The sequence below is a fragment of the Crinia signifera genome, chromosome 6 (assembly GCF_055691185.1).
Source record: "Crinia signifera chromosome 6, ASM5569118v1, whole genome shotgun sequence".
In the NCBI taxonomy this organism is placed as follows: Eukaryota; Metazoa; Chordata; class Amphibia; order Anura; family Myobatrachidae; genus Crinia; species Crinia signifera.
In genome coordinates, this window is record NC_139222.1 from 113,598,364 (window position 1) to 113,615,620 (window position 17,257).

The window sequence follows — 17,257 nt, forward strand, 5'->3', positions numbered from 1 at the left end:
AATTGTGCTGCCACGCGGTTTTTGTAGTCAAAGACCTTCATCGCTTTTATTATATCATCATTTAAGGGAAATTTGTTTTTCATATATGTAAGAGCAGAACAATAGAAGTTTCTCACTTCTCGATAAAATTTAGTCACTGCTCTGGGTTCTAGGGAAGAACAGGTCCTTATATAGTTACCAGTTGTAAACCCAATAAAGAGTTCTCTGTCCCCCATTTGGATTTCTGAATCACAAAAATCTATGCTCAGAAGTCCTTCTGCAGTATCAGCAGCTTTAATTATGGTGGGTTTCACCAATTTCAGCAGTAGTTTCTTATATAACTCCATCAGGCACTCCTGCAATTTGTGGATAAAAGGAGAACGATACTGGAGCACTGTGTTAGTCTCATTAAATGAGCAAAGAACTGCATGAAGGAACAAGATATACAACTCAGTAGTGGAGTCCTCAAACATGTCACAGAGAGCTCTACTCCTGGGATTTTTCTCACAGTCTTCTGACTGGAAGAAGGACTTTAGTGCTGGAAACATTTTAAGCACCCTCTCAATGCAGGAATGCATACTAAGCCACCTGGTTGCCCCATGTTGCAGTATCTTAGCATACTCAATGTTCACAAACTCACTCATCTCCTTCAGTGCTTGAATTCTTTTAGCGCTGAACCTGAAGTAGGTTGTAAGTTTATGGAGAAAAGCATCTGCATCAAATGAAAGTTCATTGTTTGCCTTGCTTGCAGCAAGGTGCACAAGATGGCATGGGCACCCTTCTGTAAAAACAGAAGGGCTCTTCTGTTGAATCAACGTTTTTACAGACCTGTGTCTTCCCATATTTACAGATGCATTGTCTAAACAGAGACCAATGCAATTTTTCCAGGGAATTCCTTCTTTTTTAAAAACCTCATCTACTGCATTTACAATATTAATGCTTGTGGCAATGTTACAAACCACAAGATCTAAGAGCTTTGGCTTAACTTTTCCATCCAAATCAAAATAGGACACTAAAACGGGAAATAATTTCTCCTCAGATTCATTTCCTCCATCTAGTGCTAGGGTAAATGGCAAGATCTTCAAAGCCTCTATAACCGGCTTTGTGCAGTGTGGTGCAAGTGCATAATTAATAATTGCAGTTGTTTTTGTTCTACCACAACCATATTTTTGTACTGCAACCTCACTTGTATTTGGCATCATTGCCCTCATCAATTTACCTACATGGTCAGAGGCAGAAATAGGAATGTTATGCTCGATCAGGAAGCCAGTAAAAAGCATTTCTGCATGAATTACTGCATGCTCGTCATGAGATGTAGTTAAGTAGCTAACCAATTTCTGACTTTTATCACGGGCTTCTGATAGTTTTTTATGTTTGGCACTCTCCACATGGCGTTTACAGTCATTAACACCACCATGTTTGATAGCAAAATCACTGTTACATACTGTGCAATAGGCAGAATATTTTCCACGTGAAGATTTCTTTAGCACTGGATAACTTTTTGATATTTTGGCATTAAATTCACAATAGTATTTCTTTTTTTTAGCAGGTACTTCCTGAATTTCATCCTGCTCTTCTCTATTACTGGAGCAAGGATCTTCCTGCTCATCACACCCAACTTCCTGCATTTCATCCTGCTCTTCTCTATTACTGGAGCAAGGATCTTCCTGCTCAGCACACCCAACTTCATGGAAACTTGTACTTGGATTCTGAATGTCTATAATAGATGCATCACTGTCATCACTGTCTGTGATACATTCAGGAGAATCAGATCTTATGGGCATAGATCCACTTTCCCCACTTCTCTTGGGATCAGGAGGCTGTGACTGCTTGTCACTTTTTTTGCCGAAAAAATTCCGGATATCCATACTGTATGTTTTGCGGATATCAAATTTCTACTTGCTATACTTTCACAGGGAACTCAGTCCTTTTGCTGTATACTGTACAGCTACTGTTAAGTTCTCTGCAAAACAATTGAAAAAACATAAATTATGTTTTCCATATTCTGCGCTATAGATTCTCTATCTTATCACTAACACTTATCCACTGTATAAGCAAAGTAACTTTTATTGTAGTCAGAAAATGTACTATGTTCACTATTTAATGTAAAAGTTGGGCAGCTGCTTGATATGGATTAGAGAAATAATGAAATAAAATATCTAGCAACCAGGGCATGCAAAGTGCAAACCCTTAGGGAAGGAAGGCAGTCTTACAGAGAGCTGGTAGATTTGTGACGTGTAAGTGGTCACTGACATGTATGTGTTATAGGGCTTAGTGTGAAGAAGAAAAACTTTTCTAGTAGAATTGTAAAAACACTGGACAGAAGAGTGTTCAATGATGGGATAATGACCAGAAGACAGTGTTCTCTCTAAGCTGTGCGTGTGTGCGCATGCACACAACTCGCTGAGCGTGCGCACAGACATTGAAACGCACAAAGCAGCAGTGGTCCCTTTTTGCAGTTGTGGACTCAATCAATGTATGTTTCACCCATTAACTACATCATGTGCTGTGTTTTGAATGTTTAAATGTTTAATATCATTTTGAAGTAAAGTTAACACAAATGCTAATGTCATTTTCCAGTTATATATAAGTGACGCACAAAAATGATAAATTTCCTTCCAAAGTTGCACAGCCAAAATCTTTTGCCACACACAGCCTTCGTAAAATGACATGGAACATTGCCAGAAGAGTTTTCTAAACAGAATCAAACCATGGCAGCTGTTAAAACCAAGTGTAAACTATGTATTTGTAGCACAAGAACATGTGTATGTGTATATATATATATATATATATATATATATATATACACATATACACATACACATATACGGGTCCAATCCTGCCGGCACTCTGGTAATAAAACAACTTGCCCCGGTGCCATAAACAAATCTTCATATAACAACTCCAATGAAAGAAGGCACTCAGGAAACAGCGAAGTAAGATGAAACAAAAAGCGTGTTTTGTTTTAAGCTTCCGGGGTTTGACCCCCTTCCTCGAACACGACTACAGCCTGTAGTCGTGTTCTGAGTTAGGGGGTCAAACCCCGAAAGCTTAAAACAATACACGCTTTTTGTTTCATCTTACTTCGCTGTTTCCTGAGTGCCTTCTTTCATTGGAGTTGTTTATATATATATATATATATATATATATATATATAATGCATAATCATCTAAGGCCTAGTTCAGCTTGGATTGCTAATGTGAGAAGTTGCAGGTGACCGTGTGGAGAAATCCACCGCATGTAAATTTATTGCTATCTACTCACAAATCCCATACCACTGAAGAGACTTTGCCTTCTGTGCATATATGAGTAGCTTTGAGGTTTCCACCAATCTGCATCTGAAACAGAATGAACAAGGCCGGCGCTGACATCACAGACCCTCCCTTAAAAATTGGCACACCTCCATTTTTTTTCTGACACTACCAGAAAATTGCCGGTTTCCACACCCTAACATTCTAAGTCGCTAATTTCCCTAATGCATGGTTAGTCATCTGATAATCAATTTGTGAATTATGTAATTAGCAACCCATGCTGAATTAGTGCCTAATTCCTTCAATAGTACATGTATTTCCAATAAAAGCTACAATTTTCAATAAAAAATGTCCACATTCAAAGCGAACACTTTAGATCACAATAAGAAGGTACAAAGTTAAAAAGTAGCATTTTCCTTCCACCTTAAAGAAAAACACACACACACACACACACACTACAAATGCAAGTTACGTTAGGTTAAATCGGAAAAAAAAACTTGTATGATGCTTATGAGCAAGAAACAGACAGGGTTCTTTACTCCATTGTAGCGCCATGTCAAATAAAACTTGTCTATGTGTATGAACAATATCTTCAAGTAGGCTTTTAGTTAGTTCTTATAGCACCTATTATCCTTTTAAAAAAAATACAATTATTAACTTTCATCTACTTTTGTAAAACCAAAGGGTTGGCCCCATTCGTTAAACAAATAATGCTGGAGATTTCACTGAAATGTCCTGCTTACCTATCATCCTCACACAAAGTTATGGTCTCAATACTGGACCTCCTTATTTCCCATTTCATCAAACTACAATACATATATTTTTAATTTACATTAACTGATGCTGACCATTTTTGATGCCCTGCTCCATCCTATGGGAAAGAGATTCATGTCGTGAAGAAGCAGTCATAGAATTGTTCCGGTGATGTAGTATCTGCCATTGCAAATGGTAACACGCATACTTGCCTACCTGACCCCCTCCATGAGGGAGAAAATGCTTTGTTCCTGGACGTCCCTGGTAATATATGATTGCCAGCACCTGTGGTGACACATTTCTGATCAGTTACCTAGCTCCCCACAGGTGCTGGAAATCATACATTACCAGGGAAGTCCAGGAACAGAGCATTGTGCCCCTGATGGAGCGGGGCAGGTAGGTAATTATATATAATAGTATATAGCAGTATATATATCAGGGTTGCCTACCTGCCCCTCTCCATCAGGGGCACAATGCTCTATTCCTGGACTTCCCTGGTAATGTATGATTGCCAGCACCTGTGGGGAGCTAGGTAACTGATAAGAAAGGTGTCACCACAGGTGCTGGCAATCCTACATTACCAGGGAAGCCCAGGAGCAGAGCATTGTGTCCTCCTGGAGAGGGGCATGCTGGGAGGTATGGATAATATATGATTGCCAGCACCTGTGGGGAGCTAGGTAACTGATAAGAAAGGTGTCACCACAGGTGCTAGCAATCATACATTACCAGGGAAGCCCAGGAGCAGAGCATTGTGTCCTCCTGGAGAGGGGCATGCTGGGAGGTATGGATAATGTATGATTGCCAGCACCTGTGGGGAGCTAGGTAACTGATAAGGAAGGTGTCACCACAGGTGATGGCAATCAAACATTACCAGGAAAGCCCAGGAGCAGAGCATTGTGTCCCTCATGAAGGGGGTCAGGTAGGCAAGCATGGTAACTAACTCTCTCAACAATGCTTGTTGAATAGACCCCTACAGATACCTCCACACATTGAGATTTGCTGATAGTTCTGTGTGATGCTAGATTGCTCAGAACACTCAGCAAGATCGCTCAGCACACAGCGCTGTGTTAGCGCTGTTTGCTGAGCGATCGGTCAGGGCCAGTGTTCTCTGGTGAGAAGACTGGCCTTGACCAATTTATATCCAGCATGCTGGATATTAATTGCTGGGCAATATCGCATTGTTATGTCCCCTACACACTGAGCGATGTAAGGGCATTTTCTAAGTAATCTAGTGAGATCGCTTCGAAAAATGCCCCTAAATCGCTATCATAAATAACACTCCATAGTTCAAGTCTACTATTGTAAAAATAAATAAATACTGAAAACTTACTTGAAGGTCTCGGTCTCTCTTTGTTGCTGTGCTGCACTGCAGAAACAGGACCTGTAATACTATAAACAACCAGCTAAAATCATTATAACAAATACATACTTAGGCTTCCAGTTTACATAGATTACAGTGTGAGATTGAGTTTGCATAGAATTGTAATAGCTAATATTAGTGCTTCATTCCCATCCACGAGGTCTCATGAAAGCTAGCCATGTAGTGATAAGTAATAAAACCAAAGATGTAACTAGATGTGCAAAATAAAAATCCACCTGGCAATTACACAGTATTTTCAGTGCAGGGTCATTTTGTCGGGTGCAGTCTAACCCCATTTCACACTCAGCAGCAAATTAACGGATTAAAAATGTCAACCCGGTAATTTGCTGAATTACACAAGTATTACTTCAGTTCGAATGGGTCAACCCGGGTTGCAAATCCCGGGTCGCCAACCCTGGTAAACACAAGCACACACACATACAGGTTGAGTATCCCGTATCCAAAACCCCAAATATTCCAAAAACTGTGGTTTTTCAGAATTTTTTTTGTTTGTTTGTTTTTTCCGTTTCCTGCCCCTTTTTTGATACTTACCACGTCCTCTGGCGTCCACGGCGGGCTTCAGGATCCTCTTCAGCGGCACCTCCCGTCCCAGTGGTGCATTGCGCGAGTGCGCTGGTGACGTCAGCAGCGCACCTGCAAACAAAACTCACGCAATGCAACCTAGGATGACTGAAGAGGATCCTGAAGGCTGCCGTGGACGCCAGGGGACCCGGTAAGTATAGTAAAAAAATATTCAAAAAAACTGAAAAATCCCTGATCTGAAATGCTCATGGTCCCGAGCATGTCGGATAAGGGATACTCAACCTGTTCCACCATAACGTGCTGACCAGCGGCAGCATCATGGTAGGCCAACATCACCGGCATGCGCCGATGCAATCGTATGTCGCCGGCATGACGTGACGCTACCGCTGGTCAGCACGTTATGGTGGTCTGTATAAATGTGTTTTATGTATTTGTGATTATTGTATGTCCTGATGAAGAAGCGTACACATTAAAGCTTCGATTTGTTGACCTATCTTAGTGTGTTATATTGTGAGTGCCACCATCATTTTGATTGTATATTGGACCCTTGACTGGGAGTACCACGGAAGGCACCAGGCAGGCTACTACTTATCCGGAGTGCCGTGGATTCTCTCCACACACACGTGTGTGTGTGTGTGTGTGTGTGTGTGTGTATGTGTAGAGGGAATCCACAGCACTCCGGATAAGTAGTAGCCTGCCTGGTGCCTTCCATGAGGCACAACACCCACGTGGCAGCCTGTTACATACAGCGATGACGGCAGCACTCAGGTCTTTAAAATAAACCACAGGAGGCTCTTGTAGTTCAATGTTTCAGCGCTTGCAGCGCTTTTATCATGCTGTTCTTGATAAAAGCGCTGCAAGCGCTGAAACGTTGAACTACAAGAGCCTCCTGTGGTTTATTTTAAAGACCTGAGTGCCAACATTTCGGAGCACGTAGCTTCGTCGTCAGGCAACAAGTGAACAATTCAAATAAATGACACATACCTCTTAAATAAGATTCCAGATCACAGGGCGCCGTTCTCCGTTCTCCCTCCGCTGACAGGCGCTTGAGGATGACCTCAGCGTAGTTCCAGCAACTGCAGTAAAAATAGATACAATTAGATACAATTAAATGAAGCAATGTAAGCCCTTATGGTGTGTACAGATGGGCCGATATGGCTTCCGATATAGTGAACATCGGAAGCCATATTGCATGCAGATCATATGCTTTTTTAGGGCTTGCGAGCCCGATTACTTGCCGATGCGCACTCCCGTGTGAGTGCAAATCGGCAGTGAAATAGAGAGGGCAGCCAAGACTAGATAGTGCAGATCTGCATTATATAGTCTAAATTGTCCCTCTGCAGCATGCCGTGCGATGCGAGTCCCGATGCGATCTGATCGTATCGGGACTCACATCTCACGGCATATCCTGCAGCAGTTTTTCACAATTTTATTTTATTTTTTTAAACAGAATTGTTTGTACTTTACCACCACAATGGAAATGTGCTAAATTGGAGTTCTGTTTCACATGGGATGTTGCTATTGGTAACCAATCAGATTGGAGTTCTGTTTCACATGGGATGTTGCTATTGGTAACCAATCAGAAAATACTACTTATTTATAAAGCAGCTTCTGGAATATAATAGATTGTATCTGATTGGTTGCCCATAGCAACATCCCATGTGAAATAGGCCTTCCCCCTGAGAATTGAATGGTGCTGTAAAATGCTGTGATACCACTTTTGGTTGATGGTACCAGTTACTCTGGTCTAGTCACAGACTTGGGATACAGCAAGAGAGCCCCCAACCATCACCCTTTCCCCTCCATATTTGTCAGTTGATATCACAGGGCTTTATTTACTAAGTGGTGGATTTTTAGATCAGACGCAAAGCTGATCTGTAAGTTGTTGATCCAGAACTACTCATAGAGCAGCTAATTCAACCCCTCTGCCGATGGTGGGCACTAATGCCCTTGTGCAGACCCCTGCTGCGAGCACCTTTGGTGATATTCTCAATCACTGGGGTACTCGCACAGTGATTAACAGGCAGGGGGTGTTCTGGGGTGGGCATCCAGCGTTTCATGGGTGTGTCCACAAAAACGGTGGGCGCACTCATAGAAACGCTGTACAGGCCCCAGGGAAAGCAGGCGTTCCCCGGCCTGTTCAGGGTGGATGATGTCACATGACATCAGTGCCGGCTCCCGATTCAAAGAAAACCACTGCAGCTGAAAAGACGTAAGCTACGGCTGCAAGCGGATTTGTACACTTACACGTCAGCTCGGAAGTGCCCGCACAAAGGAAAAATCCTCCGATGGTTACTTATATCGGAGGATTTTTCCTCTGTATGAGCACTTGCAAGCTGACATGTAAGCTCACTGGAGAGGTATGCTTCCACAGAACCTCTGCGGGAGGTGGTACTTCCATATAGGCAAGCAGGGGGTGCAAAAATCATTGAAATGTACCTTTCAGAGGAAGAATACATCTCTTCATGACCTTGTCCTCTGGTTAATAAACTGATGAGTGGCAGCACTGATGGTGTATTGATAAGCATTCCTGCCCCCCCCCCCCCCCCCCCCCCCCCCACACACACACAGTGGACCTTGTCCTCTGGTTAATAAACTGATGAGTGGCAGCACTGATGGTGTATTGATAAGCATTCCTGCCCCCCCCCCCCCCCCCCAAAAAAAAAAAAAAACAGGGAGGACCATGTAAATGGTCAGTTCCCCCTCCCCTCCCCCCTCTAAAGCGTGGTAGTGCATTATTTCATTGTGCAATAGGAGCTCCATAAAAAAAAAAAAGAAGCAGGCTTAGTTGGTGGGGGAGAGAGGTTGCAGACTGTGTTATACTTACCGCTGGTCGCTGCTCCCGGCTCCGGACTCCCGCTGTCACTCACAGACACAGTCCCCGCTGCTGCCACTGCTCCTCTCCGTCCACGCAGCACGATGTCCTCCTGCTCCGTCCGTGGCTGCGCTTCCCAGCTTCCGCTCACTCTGCTGCTGCTGCTGCCGGGTACCCACACAGCCCCGCGCGGTACCCGGCATGCTGAATGACGTCGCGCACTAGGGCGACGCCCCCGAGATATGACGCGGGCGCATGCGCAGTGCGTATTGGGGGGGGGAATGGCACAAAAACCGGGAGGAACGGATGGCTTTGCGGGAGAGCGGGAGGAAGAGTGCAAAACCGGGAGACTCCCGCTAAATGCGGGAGAGTAGGCAAGTATGTTTTATATTGATTATCAAATTTCTCAGCTGGAAAATAAAACTTGAAAATAATTTGACATCCTGTATCTCTGAACATTTAGAATCTGTACAGTTGGGAGATATTACTTTAGACATAAAGGTAGGTGGTTGAGATAATGTATGGGTTAGTGTACAAGTTCAGCAATCATTGGTGGTGCATTGGTTTTTAGGGCCATTTACATAAATAATTATGAGAACTGTGAAAACTGTGATTACCCAGAATAATTTTAAGTACTGCTTGAGAGCATTCACTAAAGCCCCTGTTTTATTAGGATTTTCATACTCACGTAATGGTACACTATAATTAAATAAAACTATAAACTGTTTATTAGATAAACTGGAAATACAGTATGTAGTGTATTTGTTGCATGTGTTAGAAGAACTGTATTATATATAAGCCAGCATGTACATTATTTACAAGTTTTATTCACTTAAAGGATCCATGTGATGTAAATGTAGACCTAGAGGATGCCAAAGAGCATACTAAGCAAATGAAGCTCAAGCGACCACAGAGAGCAACTGCGAAGAGGAAAAACTATAGAGAGCATTCTGATTCAGAGTCCGAGGAGGAGCCTAGCCCAGCAAGCAGGAAAGAGGTGCGCAAAAATCAGGTAGCAATTGTAAATTATATATGGTTGATCTTTCTGCATAACTATATACGTTGTTTTTTGTTTTTTTTTATTGTATTTATTTTAATGAATAAAATGTGAGAACCTAGATGTTGAACACCAGTTCCTACAATGCACTGTATGGTCTCTGGGGGAGAGCCAGCCAACAGCCAGCAAGACCAGATTCCATGCTCTGTACATAATTAGGTGCACAATGAGCAGCAAAATCTGAGCACCGATCATCTGTACCTGCATCAGCTGGACGGAGGGCGGAGCCGGTGGAGCACAAGCGCCAGGACATCAAAGGGTGCCGGAGCCGTGCAGCCCGCTCCCTGCTCTGCCCAGCTGAGCCTAGCAGGGGAGGAGAGAGAGAAACCCCTGCCCCCCTTCACAGAGACAAGGAACTGTTTTTTTTCTTACGGCCGGCGGTGGATGCTGGGAAATGTGGGGTATTCCGGGGCTGGAGGTCCGGGCACCAAGGAGTAGAACTTCTTTTGGCTAGTGCAGCCCCAGGCTCCGCCCCCCCTAATACCCCTTCCTGTCCTCAGAGACCAGTTTTTTCCTTGGTGCTCTGAGGAGCAGGCACCACGCTAAGGAGAGGGCATTGTTAGCCCTTATTTAAACTTAGTTTTTTTTGTTTCTTTTTATTATTATTTTTTCTCTATCTGCGTCAGACTCGCAGCGCTGCTGCGTCTGACGGCAGAAGCATCTCCCGGCGTCTGGTGGACGGACCTTTCGGCCGCTCGCACCAGACACCTCAAAGCACTTGGAGGGCGCCGCGGCTAGGAGAAGCTCAGGTAAGCGGCTTCCCGCCTGGGGGGGGGGGCGCCACCGGGGGCCTGGCAGCAGTACTCAGCTCATGCTGAGAAACCGCTAGACCACCAGGGATTAGGTGAAAAGCATAACAGCTCCCACGGTATGTGGGTTTAGCTGGTGGTTCCAGGAGGGGACGGAGCTGTATATAACTCCGCCCTCAAGCTCGTGGCAATGTCCTGGGTTCCCGCCGAGAGCGCTCCTCTCCTCCCCCCTCCTTCACAGCGGGGGCCATTTTAGCTCACTTGCTGACTGGCTTCAGACAGAGAGGAGCATCAGAAATCGCCCCCCTTTACCTCCACTGTTATCAGTGACAGGTTGTATTATCCTCACCTCACTTATATGGTGTAGGTGTTGGAAGCAAAGTGCCGATTCCTTGTGTGTGGATTGGGAGGAGACTGTGATATACTGCAGTGTATTTTATCTGTCTTTTTTTATTTTCAACAGTTTGTTATGTTAATTTTGATGTGAGTGTTTTTATGCCACATCTCTCTCTGTAGGCCTGACAAGGAGCGCAGTATAAGTTTACTTATTCATTTATTAGTGACTGATACAGTCTCTCATACCTAATATCACTGGTGTACGTAGGTAATTCCAGTTGTTTTGCTTAGCGCACACACACACAAGTCATGTCAGCAAAGGATTCAGGGAGATCCCGCAGGTCTGGTCCCGCTCCAGCGCTGCGCGCATATACATGCACCGTATGCAAAGAAAACTTTGCTAGTGCTGAGCAGAACCACGCAGGCCTCTGTGACCGTTGCTCTCAGCCGGGGCCTAGTTCACAGCCCACTGTGGATGTTCCCTGCAGACCGGACCTCTGCGATGAGGGAACTGGCTTCTCAGCTGGCAGCGTCACGCAACCCCGCTGCTCCCCCTGCACCTCAGGTCCAACCCCAGCCAGTAGAGCCTTCCTGGGTAGCAGGGCTATCACAGTCAGTCCAGGGTTTGGTGCAGGTCTCATCCTCTCTTCAAAATACTCTGTCAGGATCTGTCACTCACAGACCACCCAGACGTGAGGCGTCTCAGCCCCTCTTACAGGATACAGATGATGATACCTCTGAGTAGAATAAAGACGGGGCTGTCCCTAATGCAATTGATTATGTGGACACTGATACTGATGATCATATGTCCCAGGCCAGAGTAGACAGCCTTATTAAGTTAATACGGCTCACTTTTAAGATAAAGGAGCCTGAGGTACAATCCTCTGCAGAAGGGCCAGAGGCTGAACCTGTATTCAAGCGTAAAAAGAAGGACACTGCTTTTTTCCCTCAGTCAAAGCAGTTGGATAACCTGTTTGAAGAAGCATGGAAACATCCTAATAGGAAATTCCTTGTATCAAAGCGTATCCCTTCTTTTTATCCTCTAGCAGACGACCACAAATAATGGGACCACAAATAATGGGACGACCCCCCTCAGGTAGACGCCCATGTCACCAGACTAATCAAGGCTACGGCTTTGCCCATACCAGATGTAACATCCTTAAAAGACCCTGTGGATAAGAAGCTGGATCAGTTTCTCAAATCCATTTATTCAAACGCAGGGGCAGCTCTGCTGCCTAGCTATTCAGCCGCATGGACAACTAGAGCTATAGCACATTGGGCAGATGCTCTAATGGAGGGTCTACAGTCTGGTACCAAAAGATCTGAGTTACTTCCTTTGGTGGACAATATTAGGGAGGCGAGTTCCTACCTAAGTGATGGCGTGTTGGATGCTGGAATATTTGCCCACAGGAGCCACTAAACCAAAACAGCAGGCCTTTCGCTTCTTTCGTCCCTCCAGTAGGGCCAGATCCAATTATACAGAATCCTGGCCAACAAGGTCACAGCAGTCTTTTCAAAAGACACAGAAGTCCAAGCCAAAACAGGGATGGGCAGCTCGTCGTCAGACCCCGAAGCAGCCTGAAAAGCCTGCGGCCTGACGCCGGGCACACCAAAGAGGTGTCGTGGGTGGGGGGCCGCCTTCTGGAGTTTGCAGAGACCTGGTTAAGTTCCACATCGGACTCTTGGGTGTTGGAACTAATATCGCACGGTTATACTCTGACCTTTTGCTCCAGGCCCCCAACACAATTTTTCACAACAGGTCTCCCTCAAGGCTGCAGCCCTTGAGATGGCTGTCTCAACCCTGTTGAAACAAAGGGTGATCATGCCGGTTCCACAATCACAGAGAGGGACCGGATTCTATTCAAATGTATTCCTGGTCAGCAAACCAGATGGGTCCTTTCGACCTATACTGAATCTCAAGAGATTGAATGTCTTCCTGAGAGTACCCAAATTCAGAATCGAGTCTCTGAGCTCCATCCTCAGTGCTCTGGAACCAGGGGATCTGATGACCTCCCTGGACATACAAGATGCATACTTGCATATCCCAATCAAACAGGAACATCAGAGATTTCTCAGGTTTGCAATCTTAGATCGCCATTTTCAATTTCGTGCTCTCCCGTTCGGGCTCTCAACAGCCCCCCGGGTGTTTACGAAAGTCATGGGGGTGATGGCGGCTCGCTTACACCTTCTAGGTATTCGGATTCTCCCTTACCTAGACGATCTTCTCATTGTAGCGCAATCACAGGAGGAAATTCAAAATCATCTACAGATTGCTCTCAACCTCCTCCAATCTCACGGTTGAATAATCAACTGGAGGAAGTCCAGCTTGACCCCATCATCCTCCATGATACATCTGGGGGCACTGATAGACACGGAAGCTCAAAAGGTATTTCTTCCCCAGAACAAGATACAGGACCTACAATCACAAATCCAGTTCTTTCTGGCGCAACGCAGAGTCTCTGTCCACCTCTGCATGACATTGATAGGGAAATTGGTATCAGCCTTCCCAATGCTGGAATTCGGACAGTTCCACTCTCGGAGACTACAGCTAGCCCTGTTATCTCGGTGGAATCGATCACACATGGACCTAAAAAGACAGTTCCTCACGATATCGGACAAAGTCAGACAGTCCCTCCAATGGTGGCTACTGTCAGACAACCCAAGAAAGGGAAAGTCCTTCGCAAGTCACAACTATGTCATAGTGACAACGGATGCCAGCCTACAGGGTTGGGGAGCCGTGACACTGGACCAGTCGTTCCAGGGCCTGTGGACACCCCAAGAAGCAAAGCTACCAATAAAAATCCTAGAGCTAAGGGCCATTTACCGGACGTTTCACCAATTAGGGACTCTTCTTCACGGAAGACCAGTCAGAATCCAGTCAGACAACGCGACAGCGGTCGCGTATGTAAACCACCAAGGGGGAACCCGGAGCCGAGCAGCCATGCGGGAAGTGACTCAAATCCTCCTATGGGCGGAGAAGTATCTACTCGCCCTGTCGGCTGTTTATATTCCCGGGGTGTTGAACTGGGAAGCCGACTTCCTGAGTCGCCAGACAATTCACTCCGGGGAATGGTCTCTCCATCCAGAGACATTCACAACCTTAGTAGACCTATGGGGAGCCCCACAAGTGGACCTCATGGCCTCAAAGCACAACAAGAAACTCCCTCTGTACGGATCCAGAACAAGAGACCCACAGGCATGTCTGGTAGACGCCCTATCGGCTCCTTGGCCATTTCAAAGTGTATTTGCATTTCCACCAATTCCGTTAATTCCCCGTCTACTTCGACACCTCAAGAGGGAGAAGGTGACCATGATCCTAGTGGCCCCGAATTGGCCGAGACGATCATGGTACCCGGACCTGCTACAACTGGCCAGGGCACCTCCATTCCCATTGCCACTCCGGCCCGACCTTCTATCACAGGGACCGTGCCTACACCCGGACTTAGCCAGGCTGGCTTTGACGGGGTGGCTGTTGGGGAGTCGGTCTTGAGGAAAAGAGGCTTTCCACCTACAGTCCTCAAAACATTGCTAGCGGCAAGGAAGCCCTCGTCAGCAAAGGTGTACCATAGGATTTGGCAAAAGTATTTTCTTTGGTGCGAACCTAGGAGGTTTAGCCCTAGAATATATAAACTGGACAGAGTCCTAGGTTTCTTGTAAGCAGGCCTGGACATGGGGTTGAGCCATTCGTCCTTCAAGGTTCAAGTGTCGGCTCTCTCGGTTCTTTTCCAGAGGAAAATCGCTACATCTTCACAATACATACGTTCTTACAAGGAGCACTCCACCTACAGCCACCCATACGTCCACCAGAAAGTCCATGGGATCTCACACTAGTGCTGAGACGGCTGACCAAGGGCCTGTTCGAACCTTTGGAGTCAGTTTCTCTGTCATGGCTTACCCTTAAGACTCCTTTCTTGCTAGCCATCACATCGGCGCGCAGAGTCTCAGATTTAGGAGCTCTCTCCTGTAGACCTCCATTACTTATCTTCCATGAAGATAGAGCAGTTTTCAGAACTAGACTCGACTACCTCCCAAAGGTCGTATCTAGATTTCATATAAATCAGGAAATCGTGGTTCCAGTTTTTACTACCACCACTTCGGACTCACAAGAAAGGGACGTTTCTTTAGATGTAGTTCGAGCCCTCAACATTTACGTGAACAGAACAGAGTCAATACGGAAGTCTGATTCCCTATTTGTCCTCTTTGATGCCCGGAAGCTGGGTTGGCCCGCTTCAAAGTGCACCTTGGCCAGGTGGCTAAGGTCCACCATAAGACAAGCGTACCTGTTGGCGGGAAGGCCAGTACCTCATTCGGTAAGGGCGCATTCCACCAGGTCTGTGGGGGCATCGTGGGCCCTGTGGGCAGGAGTCTCGGCGGAGAGCATCTGCAGGGCAGCCACGTGGTCTTCGGCTCACACGTTCATCAAATTTTACCGTTTCGACACCTTCGCCTCAGCCGATGAGGCTTTTGGCAGAGGTGTCCTCAGTGCAGCTCGGGAGCGTTCCCACCCTTAGGGACACAGCTTTAGGACGTCCCACATTTCCCAGCATCCACCGCAGGCCATAAGAAAAAAGGGGATTTTTGGTCCTTACCTGTAAAATCCTTTTTTCAGAGGCCAAGGTAGATGCTGGGCGCCCGCCCTATCGCTCCAATCTTGCAGTTAGTAAGTTATAGTTAACAATGTTTAGTTGTTCGGATGGTTGAATGTTCATGTAGTTGAATGGTTCCCCTCTCCTATACCTGTTCCTCGGCTTGTTAAGTTAAAAACTGGTCTCTGAGGACAGGAAGGGGTATTAGGGGGCGGAGCCTGGGGCTGCACTAGCCAAAAGAAGTTCTACTCCTTGGTGCCCGGACCTCCAGCCCCGGAATACCCCACATTTCCCAGCATCCACCTTGGCCTCTGAAAAAAGGATTTTACAGGTAAGGACCAAAAATCCCCTTATTTGTTTTTTACACATATGTGAATCAATTTTTTCATAATTTTTTTCTATTTTTATTGGTTTGTTTTTTTAAAATAAAGAGACTGTGTTACTTATAAAGAAATCTGTGACCGTTTATTTTTTTATTATCCAGATTAGAAGCATCCACTTTGCACGTCACATACAAAATTTCTTAACCTATTTTTCCAGCACATCTTTCCTATTTGGATTAAACAGCAGCAGGAATAAAGAGCGCTTGAGACAGTTTGAATTAATTGTTTGCTATATATATATATATATATATATATATATATATATATAAAAAAACAGGGACCCCAACCGCTCACACCTATAGGGTTGCGGCACCTCTGAAGGTCCCCTGTTAGACAGGACCTGAAGTTTAGAGATAGAGAAATGTGTGGTTCAGAGTGCGCTACCAGAAATTAATCCACAATTGTAAAAAATGTAATACAATTTAATGACACAATGCCAACATTCGGCAGCATATAATACATAAAAACTTTTTACAGCGTGTGTTTGTCAATTTCTTAGATTTGCGTTACTTCTGTGATGAAACAAAGGCCCAACGCATTTCGTCAAAAATGTTGACTTCATCAGGGGCTTACAGGCAGAGTTTGACAATCGAATGACACTGTAAATTCAATATGAACAGTCATAAATCAATCTCATGACAAAAAAGATAAACATTTAAGCTGAAGGAAAAATGAGAGGAGAGGAGGATGGAAAGAGAGGACAATAGTGGAAATTGATAGGCCATAATTTGTATCATAAAAGACAAAAGTTTGTGAAGTTGTGATGATTCAATTTACAAATATATCTTTACAGAAAAAAATATAGTCGACATATAATTTGTGAACATAAAGTTAAGATACACCTTGAATTTATTTAAGTTGACCACCTTTATAAGTGGGAAAGAATTTTTTTTTCTCTTAATAGAAGATTAGTAATCCTCGTGAGTAGTCTTAAGTATATGAGTGCTCCACCAAAAGAGAAAACAAAAAAACTATTTTTTTTATATAAGGTAGAATAGAGTTTTTTGGAATAGAGTTTTAACTTTATGTTCACAAATTATATGTCCACTATATATTTTTCTGTAAAGATATATTTGTAAATTGAATCATCACAACTTCACAAACTTTTGTCTTTTATGATACAAATTATGGCCTATCAATTTCCACTATTGTCCTCTCTTTCCATCCTCCTCTCCTCCTCTCATTTTTCCTTCAGCTTAAATGTTTATCTTTTTTGTCATGAGATTGATTTATGACTGTTCATATTGAATTTACAGTGTCATTCGATTGTCAAACTCTGCCTGTAAGCCCCTGATGAAGTCAACATTTTTGACGAAACGCGTTTGGCCTTTGTTTCATCACAGAAGTAACACAAATCTAAGAAATTGACAAACACACGCTGTAAAAAGTTTTTATGTATTATATGCTGCCGAATGTTGGCATTGTGTCATTAAATTTTAATAAGT

At 44.6% G+C, this 17,257-nt stretch overlaps 1 protein-coding gene and 1 long non-coding RNA gene across 2 annotated transcripts in view; one reads left to right on the top strand and one right to left on the bottom strand.

Annotated features, from left to right (window-relative positions):
- SYCP2 (synaptonemal complex protein 2) overlaps positions 1 to 17,257 on the top strand; it is a 113,043-nt gene that overhangs the window by 31,521 nt on the left and 64,265 nt on the right. The window contains exon 10 of the mRNA XM_083150084.1: positions 9,540 to 9,698. Within this exon, the coding sequence (XP_083006210.1) occupies positions 9,540 to 9,698 (159 nt within the window). The remainder of the gene's footprint in view (positions 1 to 9,539; positions 9,699 to 17,257) is intronic.
- LOC146007998 (uncharacterized) lies at positions 1,293 to 8,794 on the bottom strand. Its single transcript, XR_014444442.1, has 4 exons — positions 8,714 to 8,794; positions 6,871 to 6,962; positions 5,314 to 5,372; positions 1,293 to 1,942 (listed from the first exon to the last, which is right to left on the bottom strand). It is a non-coding gene; the product is annotated as an uncharacterized LOC146007998 (long non-coding RNA).